General features: G+C 42.6%; 3 protein-coding genes across 3 annotated transcripts; 2 read left to right on the top strand and 1 right to left on the bottom strand.

Annotated features, from left to right (window-relative positions):
* The first annotated feature begins 336 nt into the window (after positions 1–336).
* On the top strand, positions 337–4,902 carry zbtb21 (zinc finger and BTB domain containing 21). The gene is made up of 2 exons (XM_042093010.1): positions 337–441; positions 1,570–4,902. The coding sequence occupies exon 2, from the start codon at positions 1,575–1,577 to the stop codon at positions 4,731–4,733; it is 3,159 nt and encodes a 1,052-aa protein (XP_041948944.1). The 5' UTR covers positions 337–441; positions 1,570–1,574; the 3' UTR covers positions 4,734–4,902.
* A 2,069-nt stretch (positions 4,903–6,971) lies between these two features.
* On the bottom strand, positions 6,972–8,774 carry atg101 (autophagy related 101). The gene is made up of 2 exons (XM_042091778.1): positions 8,123–8,774; positions 6,972–8,019 (listed from the first exon to the last, which is right to left on the bottom strand). The coding sequence occupies exons 1-2, from the start codon at positions 8,372–8,374 to the stop codon at positions 7,615–7,617; spliced, it is 657 nt and encodes a 218-aa protein (XP_041947712.1). The 5' UTR covers positions 8,375–8,774; the 3' UTR covers positions 6,972–7,614.
* An 84-nt stretch (positions 8,775–8,858) lies between these two features.
* Positions 8,859–15,960, top strand: LOC121708848 (tectonic-3-like). Its single transcript, XM_042091777.1, has 14 exons — positions 8,859–9,713; positions 9,802–9,916; positions 10,074–10,174; positions 10,420–10,538; positions 10,786–10,894; positions 11,061–11,173; positions 11,264–11,302; positions 11,406–11,480; positions 11,580–11,699; positions 11,895–11,990; positions 12,328–12,425; positions 12,589–12,736; positions 13,077–13,214; positions 15,459–15,960. The coding sequence occupies exons 1-14, from the start codon at positions 9,404–9,406 to the stop codon at positions 15,612–15,614; spliced, it is 1,737 nt and encodes a 578-aa protein (XP_041947711.1). The 5' UTR covers positions 8,859–9,403; the 3' UTR covers positions 15,615–15,960.
* The last annotated feature ends 1,640 nt before the right edge of the window (positions 15,961–17,600 follow it).

Here is a 17,600-nt window from a genome sequence, read left to right as displayed (position 1 = left end):
TCACCCCCTTTTTAGTGGAAAAATAAAGTCACTGTGAATGAATTAACCAGATGTTGGAGTTGAATATCACCCTTGGTAGATTTTTTTTTAACACACTAGGCCTAGGCTATATGCCTAACCTTATACTAGATTGCCTTTTATATCTCTCATAAAGTCAAGTCAAGTCAAGTCAATGTATTTCATTGTTTATGTTTCAGGGTGCAACAAAACAATATTGTTTATCTTCTATGTTGATTTTTACTTTTTTTTTTTGTCCCTGCTGACTCTCCATACCGATCAGAGTGTGGCACACGTGACGAGCGTTCTTAGCGATGACCTCATCCCTTCAGTGGGATGACGTCAAATACAAGATGGATGGAATCACGACAGCAACACGCTCAACACATTTCTAAAAAGAAAGTGGTATTTCAGTGCTGCCTGGGAATACGGCAAAAATATTGGGTATGTACAATATATTAACTCATTCGCTCTCTAATATCCAGTGGTTGGAACATAACTGTGGAAGTACCTTAGTGGAAAACCCGTCTTTACTGACGTAACGGTGAGGTGGTTTCTTTTTCGCTCCGTACACAATCGACTTCTCTGTGCTTGTGGATGCTGCAACCGAGCTCTCAAAGCAAAATGACAGGAGTGGTTTGACTGCAAGCACTCATGGCCACTGTTTTCCTGTTCATGTTTGTCTCGGAATGTTGTACCGAGAGCCTACAAAATCCTAACAGTGGTCCTGTTGCTTTGCGCGCTACTTTAAGTGTAAAGTGGAAGTCACTGCAACCAGATATTTTGTAGCCTAGCTGAATTCATAGCCACTAGTTGTTGCTACAGTGTTCGACTTGTTTTGAGGCGTCTGTCTCGGGTTTGTGGCTTCGGTGGTTGAATTAAGTAGAGTACTTGCCTTGCCTATTATTTAGCAATGGAAAACTTGAAGTTGATTACTTAACTCAGATCTTAGCAGATTCAAAGCCACGTCTCCCTTATGACCTAATACTCCCTAACTGCCGAATGCCTGTATCTGTCAGCAGCATGAGGTAATCTGCCGAGATATCGCGCATGCGTTGCTCTATTTTAAGACTGTTGTGTTAGTCAGTTCTCCGAGACTCTATCCATCTGAATATCTGTCTACTTATTGATTGTTTAGCAGTCACTGTTAATACAGTAGCCTACATAAACCAGATATTGTGTACATGTTTTGAAATTATATCTAACCCATCAGTGCTTGCAGTAGATTTAGCCTACAATGAAATAGTTTGCATGACATTGAAATCACAATTTGATTTTCTTTATTTGGACAAATGTATCTAATTTTCCATTTAGTTTGAAGCATATAAGCAAGTCCAGTCTAGCCTACATGAAGACCCATAGTAAGAGCTGCAAAATCTATAAATGAAATTAAATGTGTTGATAATAACCTCAACCAACATTATGAGTCAGTATTGGTACATTATTAATGCTTTTGTAGTGAATAATATTTTTGTATTTGTATCCTTCCATACATTTCACATGATTAACAGCCGTTCTGCAGATGCAACACTATCCAGTTTCACCATACATTCTTCTTTGTGTCTCCCACAGCTAGAATGGACAACTTGGTTCACTACAGTAACCCAGCGCATGCCATCTCGCTGCTGAGCATCCTCAATGAGCAGCGTCTACGGGGCCAGCTGTGTGACATTGTGCTGGTGGTGGGGGACCAGCGGTACCAGGCCCACCGGAGTGTCCTGGCCGCCAGCAGTGAGTACTTCCAGTCTCTCTTCTCCAGGAGGGACTCGGAGCACCGCGCCATGGTCCAGCTGGACTTCTGTGAGCCTGACGCCTTTGAGCTGGTCCTCAACTACATCTACTCTTCCTCCCTGTTTGTGGACAAGGGCAGCCTGGCTGCCATCCAGGAGCTGGGCTACAGCCTGGGCATCCCTTTCCTGACCAACATCATGGCCATGAGGCCGCAGGTTTCATACTGCATCTCCAGAAAAAGGGTGTCCTTTACAGATGAGGATGATGGCGGCTATCAGCAAAGGAGTGTCATCGTACGTCAGAGCCGCGGCGAAGCCGCTGGGGTTGGTGGTGCTCATAGCCAGGGTTCAAGCTTGCTTAAGTCACTGAAGCACGGCCCTTACTCGGCCTCTGAGGAGGAAGCCTTAGCCATGTCGGTTAAAGAACAAAGCCAGGCCTCTCGACTGCGTCGAGGTAATGCAGTCGAGAGGAGCGGTGACTTTACAGATCGTAATCCCAGCAGGTCCTCGGACGACAAGTCCATCAGCTCGGCCACTCCATCCATCATGAAGGGACGGTCAGCTCAGAGCACTAATACATCTGTAAGACCTCAGCTGACCTCCTCTGTATCTTTCAGTGAGTCCCAGATACAGCATGCGAGTTTACTGCCGGATTCCAGTGTTGACCCTGGAGAGGAACAACCAGAGCCCCATTACAGCCCCAAAACGTCCATCTCGGGCCAGCAGACGGAGCGACACCCACCTGTGGACCGCAGCGGACCCCTCATTAAAAGCCTGTTGCGGAGGTCCTTGTCCATGGACAGCCCCGTTCCTATCTTTTCCCCAGCGCTGGAGCTCAAAGACTCACAGAACAGGGAGCACTCTGTGGTGAAAATGGCCACAAAGACGAGCATGACGACGCCGTCGTCCGCTGACCAGAAACACCAGGGGTCACAGGACGTTCCATCTTTGATTCTCAGGGCCAGACACCACAACATGTACGAGAGGGGGGGCGGTCAGGGAACAGACGTCCACGTGAAAACCGAGCCCAGCAGTCCACTGGCTGACCCCTCTGATATTATACGTATTACGGTAGGGGATAATCTACCTGTCAACCTCAGAGACCTGCAAATAAACTTTGATGAGAACCCAAAAGGTTACTTTAACCATGCTGGAAAACGCAGGGCAAGGATGGATAACTTGAGTAATCCGTACAAGCGGTCTCGGATGGTGAATGAACACCATTTCGCACACAAGGACACTGGACCAGCTAATGTACAGAGCACCTCAAACGCGGAGGATGGCAGTGAAGAGCCGGGTGAGTTAAGACCAAACAAGATGTTTAAATGCTGGAACTGTTTAAAGATCTTTCGATCGAATGCGGGTTTGTATCGGCACGTGAACATGTATCACAACCCAGAGAAACCGTACGCCTGCGACATATGTCACAAGCGCTTTCACACCAACTTCAAAGTGTGGACCCACTGCCAGACACAGCACGGCGTGGTGCAGAACCCGGCAGCGTCCTCGAGCTCATACTCGGTGCTGGACGAGAAGTTCCAGAGGAAGCTGATCGACATTGTGCGCGAGCGTGAAATCAAGAAGGCCTTGATCATGAAGCTCAGGAGAAACAAACAGAATCTACAGGCTCAGCCCTTTGCCAAAAAGAGTCTGCGGTCAAGGTCGACCTATGTCTGCCCCTACTGCGGGAAGATGTTCTGGTTCCAGTCGCAGTTCAGGCAGCACCTGAAAATGCACCCAGTAGAGAACGACAACCCTCAGATAGACCGAGGAGTTGAGTCTGCGGAGAACCAGAACCAGATGGCTCACTTGAAAGAAAACCAAAGCAAGGACGTATACCCTTGCAAGCTTTGCAATGCAAAGCTCTCCTCTCCCATGGAGCAAGGGGACCATGAGAGGGGCTGCCGACACGCCACTGTCTGTCCATACTGTGGCCTGCGCTTCTCTAGCCCCTCGGTCAAGAGGGACCACGAGGCCCACTGCGACTACAAGAAGCTCACCTGCCTGGAGTGCATGCGCACCTTCAAGTCCTCCTTCAGCATCTGGCGCCACCAGGTGGAGGTGCACAACCACAACATGATGACCGTCCGGGAGCAGTTGTCGCTCGGCCAGCAGGAGAACCATGGGCAGGACGATGATGACGACGACGGCGGCGACGCTCCGCCTCGGGGACCGCACCTTCCGCAGCACCACCAGGAGTCGTTGGGCGACAACATGAGGAAGGAGGCCTTCTACCGCGACTCCTCTTCGCTGCCCATGTTCGACTCGGAGGACTCGTCGTACATGCCCGAGGACCTCAGCATGGGCTCTCATGGCGAGCACGGCGAGCTGCAGGTGAAGGAGGAGCCCCTGGAGGAGGCGGTGAGCGAGAGGGAGAGTGCAGCCGCTGGGAGTGCTGCTGCTGCTGCTGCTGCCGCCGCATCGGACGAGCCAGGCGTGTGGCCGTGCGAGAAGTGTGGCAAGCTGTTCAGCTCGCACAAGGACCTGGAGCGCCACCAGGAGCTGCTGTGCCACATCAAGCCCTTCATCTGCCACATCTGCCACAAGGCGTTCCGCACCAACTTCCGCCTCTGGAGCCACTTCCAGTCCCATGTGTCCACGGCGGACGAGCCCTCGGCCGCCAGGGAGATGGAGCGTCGGGAGATGGAGCTCCAGGCGTCGTCGCCATCCCCCTCGCCACCGCTGTCCATCTCCGTCTCGCCGACCAACGCAGCGGCTGCGTCCGTCGCTGCCTCTGAGGAGGAGGAGCCGGGCGGCCCCGTCGCCACGCCGGCCAATATCCCGGGGCCTGAGCAGGAAGGAGCCGGCGACGACGGACCCTCCTTGTCCAAGCCGGACGGCGCAGAGACATCTCTCAGCCCTCAGGAATCCGACACGCTGTTCTACCACGCGCCCACGCTCTCTGCTCTCACCTTTAAGAGGCAGTACATGTGCAAGCTGTGCCACCGGACCTTTAAGACGGCATTCAGCCTGTGGAGTCACGAACAGAGTCACAACCGCCTGTGACAGCAGCACCACCGATGACCTGCAGTGCCAGATTGGATGGTTGACACGGAAGCAAGATCAGATTATCATGTGATTTGTTTGTTGTGTAACTTTACACTTAGTCATGTCGGGTCTGGCTATTTATTTGATCCTCTAATTTTGTGGAGCTTTAAAGAATCATTGGTTGTTACGGTCTCCTCAATATCTATGAATGTCGACAAAATGATACAAAACAGAGACAGGAGAAAGTGAAGGGGTCCTGTTTTGTATATCAAAATTATCTACATTTAAAGTGGACTAAGTGAGTTTTCCAGCATGAAAATGGAAACAGATACTATCTAACTTCAACTGATGATGTGGAAAACGAGCAGTTTATTGCAGTTCAGATGTTTTGCAGTAGTTCTAATGTACAAATTACGGCCTTGGGTTGAACGAGAATGTGTATAAATATGAATTGCTTACTTCATGTGAGTTCTTTCAATCTGCCTTTGACATTTTTAGTATGTAGGCCTATGCTTAGGAAATGTAATGCTTAACCCTTGTACCAATGAAAAGCCAGTGGTTTATTCAAAGGAAGTGCTTTATTTAGGATTAGTGGTGCAGTTTTAGATTAACTAAGTGCTCTTGCTTATGAATGGTCCGCGTCTTGTGTGCTGGCACAGTAGATGGGTGTTCTGAAAAAAGGTTGCCTTCGTAATTAGTGAATGGATAACTGCCATGGTGTAGCAGCCTTTGGTGACTATTTAACTGACCTATAGCACTTTTGTCATGCCTCTACTACTTACTCAGTAACAGCCCAGGTCATTCACCCGATTGTCACATGTTAATTCATATGGCGCGCAATTCACCTGTGCCATAATTGGGGATCTATGTTTGGGACCTGTGCTGTCCGCTTCATAAACTTCACTTGGCTAAGCATCTTCACTCTATACGAGTTCCCTGCTACTGAAGAGAGGCATATAATAACCTAGAAATTAGAAGTTTTTTATATATATATTATATATATATATATTATAGATTTGATATCAATATATTGTACTTTAATTCAATGGCACTGTTATCTGTTACGTTGTGCAGATGTGACCATATAATATGTCTTAAGAACAAATTTGTATAGCTGGCAGGTGAGCTTGACATTTTGTACAGCGCGTCTGTATTATGTGGTGCATGGTAGTTATCTCCTGTGCAGTGGAATTTGTTGCACAAAATAATGTGGAAAGAGTCCATACATGGTGTTAAAGCAAAATGCAACAGGGTTTTTTGTGATTGGGTGTTTCATCAGTAAAATCTGATCATAAAAGTAAGACCTCTGAAATCATTTGTTTTTAGAAAGAGATGGGATATGAACACACATATTTGTTTTATATATAGGTCTATGGATGATTGTGATTATATTTCAAAATGTTTTGCACAAGTATTATTCAAGCACAATGGCAAAAAACAATCTCTAGTTTCTGCTCACAACAGCTATGATTTCTGCTTATTTTTTACCGATGATTAAAATGGACATGAATTGAAGTTAAATTACTAGGTTTTGCCATGCAGGTCAGCCTTTACCTCATATTAGTTTTGAATGCTTCACTATCAGCTAATTTGGCAATTCTATTTATGGTCACCTCCCAATTTATGGTTTCAAATAGCTTTTTTTAAGGGGGGAAGGTGTTCTTTGGAGGAGAATTGGGGTGGGCTGGCGTAAGAGGGACCAAGTAGAACATATTTTGAAAATCTTGTAGGTGCAACATTTTCTATGTTTATTTTATTACATGGGATGGTGGTGCATGTAAGCATAGATTTGATCTTCAGATTTTGGAAGTTATTTTTGAGATTGTATGACTTTGAAAGACTTGAATGAAATTAATGATATGACAAATTGGTCATTACGTAAGACAGCCTTTGTATGGTCTCTGCTCAATTTTCTATCTGTACTTTCTGTTTATGGAAAAATCTTTTTGTTAATAATGTATTGCTGCAATAACCTTTGTATGTTATGATTGCAATGATGTGGCTTATGAAATCTACATAAACTTTTGTGTTTAGTGCTCTTTTCTACAGTTTCTTTGCTTGTTTTCTGAAATAAAGGTTTATTGATGCGAAACAATCACATTTTCTTTATATTATAGCTGTTACGAGAATCCCTTTGGGATTAGTAACTTATCAAAAAGTTCTTTCTATTAACTAATTCACTTCAGCTTGCAGTTAACATGATTTTTTTGTGCTGGATAGTAGCAGTGAAATATGAACATCGAGGCAGAACCAGTCTGATTGTATCTCATCAGATTTATTTTCTTTCTGGAATCTGAAAACATTAATTTTACATTACACTGACAACAGATAATGCAAATAGCTACCTACATCATATAACAAAAAAGGAATACATTAAAGAAAATAATCAGGTGTCCATGTATCACAATCTGGTTAGAATTGCTGTATTTACTTATATACAAGACATGATATTAGACCTACATGTTCTAGGAAAAGTGTAGGGTTGGCAGGCACCCTGTGATGGAGTAATCGGTCCACGCTTAAATTTCAACCTCTGTACATTTTTACAGTAATAACTACAATGCGCATCCATGGTTATATTTTCTAAAAGGCAAAGTGTGAGCTGTTGAGAGTTTAGTGAGGAAAATTCTTTATTCACCCTGATAAGCAAGCCACTAACAGATTCTTTTTAGATCGTTTAGCTTCTTCGGAAAAGAGTAGCCTCCAATTTAGGAATTACTGATGCATGAATAGAATATAGTGGAACATGTCCTGTGTTTTATGTTAAACCTAATCATGGTGCGTGACGTTGTTGTTTTATTATGGCAATGTCAGCAGATCGATGATAAGGCGATGTATGTCCTGTGATCATTTGTTTAAAAAATCTTGGTAGAGCAATGAGAGAACTGCGCTCTCACTTTTACAGCGCCAACGTGTCTTTAATAAGTCGTCTCATTGTTGTGCTTACAGATGTCCCAAGGGAGTCCGTGATCTGGTAAGTGATCTTGTACAAGTAGGGTTGTACATCTTTCAGACTGGTGTCAAACACATTGTCCACTTCCGATTGAGTGGGCATTTTTGGCAGGTACTCGTGACGGTTGATGACTTCCACAATGTTGATGACCTTTTCACCCAATTTTTCGCCCACTTTTTCACGACAGATCTGACGCTCCTGTTCATTAGCCAAATTCACTACATTTACTTTGATGCTCCAAACCTCCCATGGGATGCATTCGTCAGAGAAAGGCCATCGTGATTTCTTCTTCTGGTAGAACTCCAATGAGATTTGACCCATCCCATCACTCCCAGAGTTGCTTAGAGCATCCTGTTTTAAAAGAAAGTCAAAGGGGTTAATTGTCAGATTGATAACGCGACCAAACTGATGCTTCACATTACTTGAAAAAACTAGGCCAGTTGTTGCCAGTTACCTTGAACTCGCCAACAGCTTTCCTGATAACCCTGTCCAGCTCATCCGAGGTCACTCGCACGAAAGTGAAGTCGATGAAATCACAGTCAATGTCTTGTGTACCGACTGTACCGATGGAGTACGTGCCTTCTTTCTTGTAATGGAATTTCCCTGTGCTCCTGTGTAGCAGTATCGTGTGCAATAACGCCAACATAGCTTCGTCAACTTGTCTTCCCTCCACCGTCACCTCCAAGACTTCTGAACGGCAATTCATTGCGAATTATCTTTGTCAACAGAACTGGAAGAAAACAACGTCATACGCGAAATAGAAATCTAGCGACAACAGCTTCTGATTGTTTGTTTACGTCGCACACCAGCCGTTAGCCTCGACAGGCCTGCTAGCTTCTAGCTACTAGCTAACTGTTACTTCATCAGCATATGCTAATTGTCAGTTGGCTAAGGTTAGCTAACTAACACTGCGATGTGCAGCGATAAAAACAATGTCTCTAATAAAAAATGTTGTCGTTAAGTATCTTAGAAGTTAAAACAATTGTCTTGGCCAACGGTTGTTCGTATGTGTACGAATCAATCCATTGTAAAACATGAATTCGCACGCATACAAAATATGCCACCGTCCCTTCGACAACGTAGGAGGAGTCTCAGCAGTAAACAACGAGAAGTGAACTACGGGAAGTGATTTGGGCCAAAATTGTTTGAACATTCCAACACGTGACTTATTCACGGGAACCGTCATAATAATAGGTAACGGTGGTAAAATGAAAGTCCAGTATATTTTCACTGTTACTGAGACAGTGCCCTATTTTTTCAGATTAGTCGATATACCATAAGTAATCTGACAGTACGAAAATTGACATGCATTTTTGATTTGGACTACGACAGCTGTCGTTAGTACTCCATTATGATAGTGGTCGCTGTGATAGGATAGAACTACGTCGATACGAAACCCGAGGAGAGAAACTTCTTCCATAGCAACGTCAAGATACAAGAGCATCTCCTAGCGCATGTTTCAGAGGTTGAGTTTTTTTTTTTTTTTTTTTAAGTTTTAGATTTAAAGTTTTAGCTCTACACAAAGTCTCCAAGAATTAGGTAACGTTATTCGCTTTGCCAATGAGATGCAATTTTCTCAATGAAAGTTAGATGAGCTTGGGGTGATAATCATGCTTATGATTTTACGCCATCGTTGTTTGCTAGCATTAGCTCAACGTTAACTGTAATCCTCCGCGGTTGGGTTGGGGGTTTATTGTTTATATCGTGTAACACCTATGTCAGCTATGCACATAAAATGGTGCATAAAATCATGTCTTGGATTGTGCTGTCAGTGTCTGCGCTCAGCATTATTTCTACAGTGGCTTTTAACGACACTGTAAATCAAACAGACTCGCCCTCAGGTGTCAATAACACCAACGTTACCGAGGAACCTACATCCTCAACGCCTACTCAATCTGACTTTTTTGAAACGACAACAATTGAGGAGGACCTCTTCACCGACACAATATTACCAATCACGACTAATGTTACAGACAGCACACCAACGGACAGAAACTTCACAGATGCCAGCACTACAGAGAGCGTTAAAGTTACAGTTCCGACAGGTATTCTGCCTTTAAGCATGAAACAGTAATCTGTTAATCTGTTATCATCTGTGTCGTGTTGATTTATTTGCCATTTTTGTCCTTGTAGAATGCTTATGTGATATTACTCCAAACTTCTGCGATATTGGCTGCTGCTGTGACAATTTGGATTGCGAAATAGATGACTTGAGCTCAGTCTTCAATGGTTGTGAAAAAGAAACAAGGTTGGATATATTTCGTGTCGTTTTTGAGTACAGTGTGTGTGAGAGAGAGAGAGAGTTAGACATGTCTAAGAGATAAACACCCGTGCTACATATAGCCCTAAATGTTATTGGGTGCAATATCTGGTGTAATTTTGATTTGGGTCTCATGTAACCCTAGGCCACCAGGTGTGTGCATCGAGAAATGGTTGATGTTCCGAGCAAACGTTGATCCGGACCTCATTACAGAGACTGATTCATTATTCTGCGTGAGAGAAGAAGGTAATGAAATGTTTAATATTATCCAATATCCAGAATACCACATTCAGATACAGTAGTCATTTGGATGAAACAAAGTGATGCATATGTCCCCTTTCAGCTCCTAGAGGCTTAGTGTTATACCCATTTGTTCATGGAGTAATCTCCTTTTCGTATATATGTTTTTCATATATATATTTATTATTATTTGGTCTTGGCCAAATATTTATATATTTTTTATTTTCTTCTATTATGTGTTTTTATAACAGCAAAGACAACAGAGCAGCAAAGCCTCCCTGCTATTTCAGAGCAACAGGACAAGGTGTTCCCTTCCTTCCTACAGCAAGATGACACAACTACAGACTCTATCATCAAAGATTTTTATAAGGTAAAGGGGGTTTTAATCAATGCCGCCCTTCTCGATATGCTTTAGATCTATCTGTGGTTTGAATTTCCCCTTGGGCATCAATAAAGTATCTGTCTATCTATCTATTTATCTATCTGTTTACCCAACAAGTTTAGCCAGGCAGTGGTGTTTGGTGAAATGTAATGTAGCCTAGCCTATGTAAGTCAGAAGTGTGTCCAGTTTTTGTGGGTAATGTGACCATCTCGGTCTCCGCCTGTCCTTCCATCAGGTTGATGATATGATACTTATTCAGTACAATCGTATTTCTATGCTGGGTACACTCAAACAGCCATCACCTGGAGTAGCCTCAACCCTCTGTGTTGACCTCAACCCAGCCAGTAAGCGCTTTAAAGTACAGTTTGTTTGTTTGTTTGTTTGTTTATTAAAAAAATATGTTGACCAGGCAAAATAAATGATGAATATCGTTATAACCAATACCATTTCTATTCTAAACTAAACTGTTTTTTTGTGACTCATGCAATTCCACTTCTATTTCTTTCGAAGGATTCTTGCGCTCCACATCACACTCTTGTTCTCGAGCCTTGAATGCTCAGTCCTGCTCAAACGATCCCAGACTGAATGTGCACACTTACTTTAAAGACATTAGCCTGCTCAGGGTAATGGAATATTTTGTTGTCATATATGATGTTGCACAGTACATTACACACAACACAGTTGGATGACTTCCATATTATCTATTACTACAGGTGCCAAATCCGCAAAACGTGGATATTTCAGACTTACTGGTAAGATCAATCAGATGCACATACATAATACGATACATTGTCTAGTCATGGTGGCTCTTGATTCAGCCTATATAAAAATCGTAACCACTTTTTATTCAATTAGATCCCCGTAATCCCTGTGGCCATATGGTCACAGCCCAGTGAACAAAATGGCACCTGTTTGAATGTTGTGTCTAAGGTGAGGAACAGACCAACAAACCATTTTTGGAAGTTCCAGTATTGCCTGTTTGGAGCACCAAGATTTTCTGTTTTTTTGTTTGTTTGTTTTTCCATCTAGGTCGAGTACATTATTGAGTTTTCACATGCAGGGGAAATCACAAGTGCAACACTACGTGCCAGCTTCCTGAATTCAAGCCTGGATGCACAAATATTACAGGAGTTTTCGGTCACATTTCAGGTAAGCTAGTTGTTTTGACAGTTTGGAAACTGTTACTATTAATCAGTACATTATTAATCAGTACTTTATTAATCAGTACATTATTAATCAGTACATAATATTTCAGTGTCACTAGGCATGGTCTTTTAAAAAGGGAATTGTTTGGCTCTGTCTACCATTGTAATGTTGTAACTGTTTTGTTTGCTTTGTTAACAGTTAGCCACTGCTGGCCCCACGCCTGCCCCTTTGCCAGCAATGGGGCTGATTGTTGGAAACCCAGTGACCGGTCGGTTTGGTGAAGAGGCCAATTCTGTATCTTTTCTACCCAACCAAACAGAGTCCAGCCAAAGTGGTCAGTACAAGGAGGATAAACACGAGAGCATTTATAGTTCTCCAGTTACTGTAAACAAGATATAATACTATTTGTAAGCTTTAATGAGTATTCACAAATGAAATCATCTTCTGTGAAACAAAACAAAGGGTGTCAGTTGACCTTAGTAGATCTTGAGAAGATCTTAGGCATTATCCCAGACTCTCTGAAAACACTTTGCAAAATACCAACTAAAATCCACAGTAATCATACCGAAGTGTTTGTTTATCCTTGTTGCTGTTGTGTTCTGCATTATTCTTCCATAACTGTGTGTGTCAGCTGACAACTCTGGCTCCAGCAGCAGCCTGCTCAGTTCCTCTAGGCGTGCGCGTGCCCATCCGCTTCACATACAACTCCATCTCTGGCTGCTCCTTCAGGTGAAGCAGACAACAACCCACACACAGCACTTCTTCTTAAAAACTTTTTTATTATTATTATTATTATTATTATTACAAAAACACAGGTGATTTGTGCAACTTGTTATCCAGAATACATATTAAACCTGAGCTATGATTTTCTTCCCCCTTTGCAAAACTGTAGGTCTGCCTCCCAAAACTGTAGTGAGCTGAGATTAGACATGTATACAGTCTTGACTGGCATGGCAACCCCTGACGTGGTGGCGATGAGTTCAGGCCCCAAGCCAGATTGGGCTGAGGTCATCACTGAAGACTGCCTAGAGTCCCAAGCTGTAAGCTGCTTATTCATGCTATTAATTGAACTTCAGTATATTGCATGCTTTTATCAGTGTTCTAGTATTATACCAGTAATAGCATTTCTTATTCTAAAAGTATGACCCAAACCACACTCAATTCAGGGTGGCCTTGGTGTTCATTAATGTAACTCTATACTCTCAAATGGTCACATGTTCACATGGTCATATGCTAAACACACACTTAATTTTGCACATAAGCAGGTTCGTTTCCCCCCCCCCATTTACTTGCTACATGTTTTCTCATATTAAAGGACACATGCTTATCATTTCATGTGGCCATTTGCTGCCTGTGACCAATGTTTTGTCTGCATTTCAGGAGGGCTCATGTGAGACTGGTTGTTATGTCCCTCACTCCCTGTCCATTCAGTTTCTCTGGGCCAAGAGAGGGCTGCTGTCTCTTCCACAGAATTACATCCTTGGGGGAAAGTACAAATTTGGTTGTCAGAAAGTTAAGGTATGATTATGAAAACTATATTGCTAAGGCACTTCATCAGTTGCACAGCTGCTCAGTTTGTTCTGATTGTTCTCATTCAGCTGAGAAAAAGTTTATTGTGGAACATCAAGTACAATATATTATTATCAAAACAGAAGTTTGAATTTCGATTATAGCTGAACCTTTTGATAGAATATATAGAGGTGTCAAAATGTAACTCTTCTGCTTCAAGATTTCTTCAAGACAAACACACACACTATGTATTTGACTAATAATGAAATGAAACTGGAATCTTAAGTTATATTTATTAGCCCAGTCCTACAGGAATGTTCCTCAGCTGCCCATAAAAGGAATATGGTTCAGGGCTTCCTCTTCTGGGGCCTGTACTACGAAGCGGGGTTACTGGCTTATCTGGGTAACTTCGAGAGTAACTTGATCACGTGTGGCGTAACTTCCCGATTAACCCGTACGAAAGGTGGATAGGTTTTAACCGAGGTATGCTGCCATGGCAATTTACGCTTCATCTCAAACCTGCTCCGAGCAGTTTATGTTCTTGGTTAACCCAAGGTTTCCGTTAACCACACCCTTTATAAGTACCACCCCTCCACTAACAATTTTTTTCCCGAGACATGTCGGCGTACCTGGATGATCCATACGACATTGGAGCGCAAATCGTGAGGGACTCTCTTCGCAGGGCGAGGGGTTTTAGAGCCAGAAAATATATATAGCCTACCCGGACGATTCTCTATGAAGATATTGATTGTAAGCCGAGGGAATTTATTATCTTTGTCAGATGATCTAGGAAGACGTCTCATAGCAATGCCCGTACGTGGACATTCATGTATTCCATCGGTGATGCTGAACATCTGAGCAAGAATACTGTATGTCCGAAAATAAATCGGACATAGGCCTACAGTATGCTGAACATCTGAGCAAGAATAGCCTAAAATAAATCGGACATAGCCTACAGTAGGCCTAATAAATTAAAAGCACCATTTTAACAAACTTGTTGAATTGAATGTCATATTACTGTACCCTGCACATAAAGGCTACACATTTTCACAGCACCAGAATCCGACCGAATGCCTCCCTCAATCCCCCCCATAATCGGCCTTCCACTATTATTTGCTATGGCCAACTCCTCTGCTACTGTAAAACACTCTGGTGCCTTTCCTCCTACAGTAGTGTTCAAAGACACCTTTTTCTTGTTAGCTGTAAAACAGAGGCCAAGTGAAGGCTATAAGCTAGGCCTACATGTTTTCATAATTAAGAAATATTAATGCAAGCTATAACTATATAAACCTACTATTCTGAATAATGTTTTTGTGTTTCATTTTCACCTGCTGCCATGTGCGTTTGGCAATGGTGTTGCATCTGAAATGTTCACAGGATTAGGCACTAAATCAGTCAATGGGGGCTACTTAAACATTCAATTATCCTTATTACTGTAATCTATATGCCCACTTCTGAATTGGGTTGCATCTGTAGGCCTTTCTATGAACTCAAAATAGGCTATTTAATTATTTAAACTCATTTCAGACATTCCGCAAGCTACTAATCCTCCGTAACACATATCTGAAGAACATGTGGGAATAAAACTTTACTTTTAGGCATTTAGGCTACCCGATCTGCAATACGTTGCCGACGTATTTGATTTTTGTCGTAGAGTGGGTTTTAATTCCTCATAACTTGTCATAATAATTGTGCATTCCTCATCCGTAAAAATAAGGTAATCGCGTCATCATTGAAAGTGGTGACTTGCGCTGCAACCAGCCCCTTTTATTTGAACGCGCACAAACTCCAATTAGGTTAACCCCGGCTCAACAAATCAACTTCATAATCAGCGTCGTAGTACCGATTAACACCACTTAAGATAACCAGGTTTTGTCAACCCTGGTTTAACAAAGTAACCCTGGATTACATCTGGGTAGGTTAAACTCCCTTCGTAGTACAGGACCCTGGTGTGTCTTTCATATAAAGAGTCTTGATATGATTTCTACTGACAATTGCCCAAGGAAAAGAATTGAACAAAAAGAATGGAGAACCAGGATGTTTTAAAAGAAAATGAATCAGCAATTCCTACATATATTTGTGTATACAATCAGCTATGCTTGGGTTTTTATCAGAAAAGGCTTACATTAGAATAAATATTGTAATAAGTTTGTCATTGTTGTTTTCACATTATTCTCATACCAGACTCTGAATTTCCTACTTTACCTCATCTGCTGACTTTTGCCACCACCCCTTCCTCCTTTCTTTTTTTAGTGTCCCCTTGCTTACCCGTTAGCTGTCACCTCGGAGGTGACCTTCTCGGAGATCACGGCATACCCTGAGCCTCCCAGAGGAGTGCCTCAACCTCAGTGGAAGTTTCCATACTCCTTTTTCTCCCGGGGACAAGAGGAGCTGGATGGGGGTCTTTGAAGGAGGACACCGAAATGTCACTATCTCCCTCCATCCAAATGTTTACATGTCCAGTCAGTTTCACAACCTACACTGTTTTGTTTAGTGTTATATGGGTTTCATCCAAAACAAAGCTACCCATGGTATGAATCAGGTTCTGATCCTATGTATTAGGATTTGTAAGAGTGTGTGACTGTAAATAGTCAGGATACTACTTCACACACATCAAAAAAAGGAAGAATTTGGTCAGTGTGTGTGTTCTGACATGCAGCTTGTGGTTATTTCAGGAATTTTTATTATTATATTATTAATATTATTATTATTAATATTAATATTAAATAATGTTGAAATATATGCTAATGTGTATATAGTTGTAATAATAGCTATGTTAAATAAATATTTTGATTTTTTTAAAATAATTTGTATGCCGTCGGTTGCATCCCGAAAAGTTCACCTCAGTGCACTTTCAAGAGCAGGGGTTTACCCTAATATAAGGTATCTATGTTCTATAAAACTATGTTTTGTCATGTGTTTACACCACCCCATCTCATTATCTCCCTGAACTAAATTATTATGACCGCCGCGGAGCGAAGCTGCGGTCATATAGGTTTAGTCAGATTTATTTATTTATTTTTTCTTTTTCGCATGTCCAAATTTCCGTCAAGGATTCCCGGGACACTGAAAGACCGGGGTACACGAAACTTGGTGGGCATGTAACCCCACATGGATAGCATGGAACCATCGTTTTGATCTGTAGCCCCCCTGGACTGGACCCCCCGAAAGGAGGGTAGGGCAGACACAGTTTTCTGTGAATATCTCGAGAACTGTAGGGTTTAGGAGGACCATTTTTTTTTGTATGTTGATCTCAAGGGGCCATGTCAACCCATTCCATAACCACTCATTTCATGTATAGCGCCACCTAGTTAAACACAAAAAAGTAAAAATGAGGTGTTGTAATCGTAGGTATCTGTGACCTAACATAGTCAAAACTGCACGAAATTGGAAGTGTAGGATCATTATGACACCCTCTGAATGCACACCAAGTTTCGTGGAATTCCGTTCATGGGGGACCACACAATAAATTAATTTATGTTACTATACACCAACTGGCCTGTAGGTGGCCGGAGACAGTTTTCTGTGAATATCTCGAGAACCGTAGGGCCTAGGAGGTCCACCTTTTTTTTTGTATGTTGGTCTTAAGGGGGCATGTCAACCCATCCCATTACCACTTATTTCATGTATAGCGCCACCTAGTTAAAAATTAAAAAGCAAAACATTAGGTGTTTTCATCACAATATCTCTGGCTGACATGGTCAAAACTGCACGAAATTGAAAGTGTAGGATCATTATGACCCCTTCCGAATGCATGCCAAGTTTTGTGAACTTTCGTTCATGGGGGGTCTTACAATATAATGATTTATGTGTACATTTAGTGACACCAACGTACACCAACAAGGATTCCTGGGACACTGAAAGACCGGGGTACACGAAACTTGGTGGGCATGTAACCCCACATGGATAGCATGGAACCATCGTTTTTCGTTTTGATCTGTAGCCCCCGCTGGACTGGACCCCCCGAAAGGAGGGTAGGGCAGACACAGTTTTCTGTGAATATCTTGAGAACCGTAGGGCAAATTAACCCATTCCAAACAGATACACACGCACACACATATACATTCACAGTAATCATACGTATGACACATACTCACACAGTAGACATATGTACGCATGCATGCACATGCACAAACACACATACGCAGACAAACACACAAGCACACACGCACACACACACACATAAACATAAACGTGTGCACGCACACATGCACACAATTCAAGAATTTCTCAGAATTATGAACAGGCAAGATGGGGGTGGGGTTGTATAAAATGAATTTTACATGTGAAATCTATGAACTAATCATGTTTTGGTAGTTGTTGTCTAGCAGATAGCAGTGAGAATTGAGTGTGGATAATGCAATTTAGTGAGACAGTTAGAATCATATAGGCCTT

The sequence above is a fragment of the Alosa sapidissima genome, chromosome 5 (genome assembly GCF_018492685.1).
Source record: "Alosa sapidissima isolate fAloSap1 chromosome 5, fAloSap1.pri, whole genome shotgun sequence".
Lineage (NCBI taxonomy): Eukaryota > Metazoa > Chordata > Actinopteri > Clupeiformes > Clupeidae > Alosa > Alosa sapidissima.
The sequence above is the reverse complement of the archived record's forward strand: the minus strand, read 5'-3'. Positions and strand labels throughout refer to the sequence as shown.

Bases quoted from the DNA above. Each gene is read 5' to 3' on its own strand.
- atg101 (XM_042091778.1), bottom strand. From the start codon at position 8,374: ATGAATTGCCGTTCAGAAGTCTTGGAGGTGACGGTGGAGGGAAGACAA. The intron at 8,020-8,122 runs GTAACTGGCAAC...CTTTTAAAACAG, and splicing joins AAGCTGTTGGCGAGTTCAAG to GATGCTCTAAGCAACTCTGG.
- LOC121708848 (XM_042091777.1), top strand. From the start codon at position 9,404: ATGGTGCATAAAATCATGTCTTGGATTGTGCTGTCAGTGTCTGCGCTC. The intron at 9,917-10,073 runs GTTGGATATATT...ATGTAACCCTAG, and splicing joins GGTTGTGAAAAAGAAACAAG to GCCACCAGGTGTGTGCATCG. The intron at 11,700-11,894 runs GTAAGCTAGTTG...CTTTGTTAACAG, and splicing joins AGTTTTCGGTCACATTTCAG to TTAGCCACTGCTGGCCCCAC.
- zbtb21 (XM_042093010.1), top strand. From the start codon at position 1,575: ATGGACAACTTGGTTCACTACAGTAACCCAGCGCATGCCATCTCGCTG.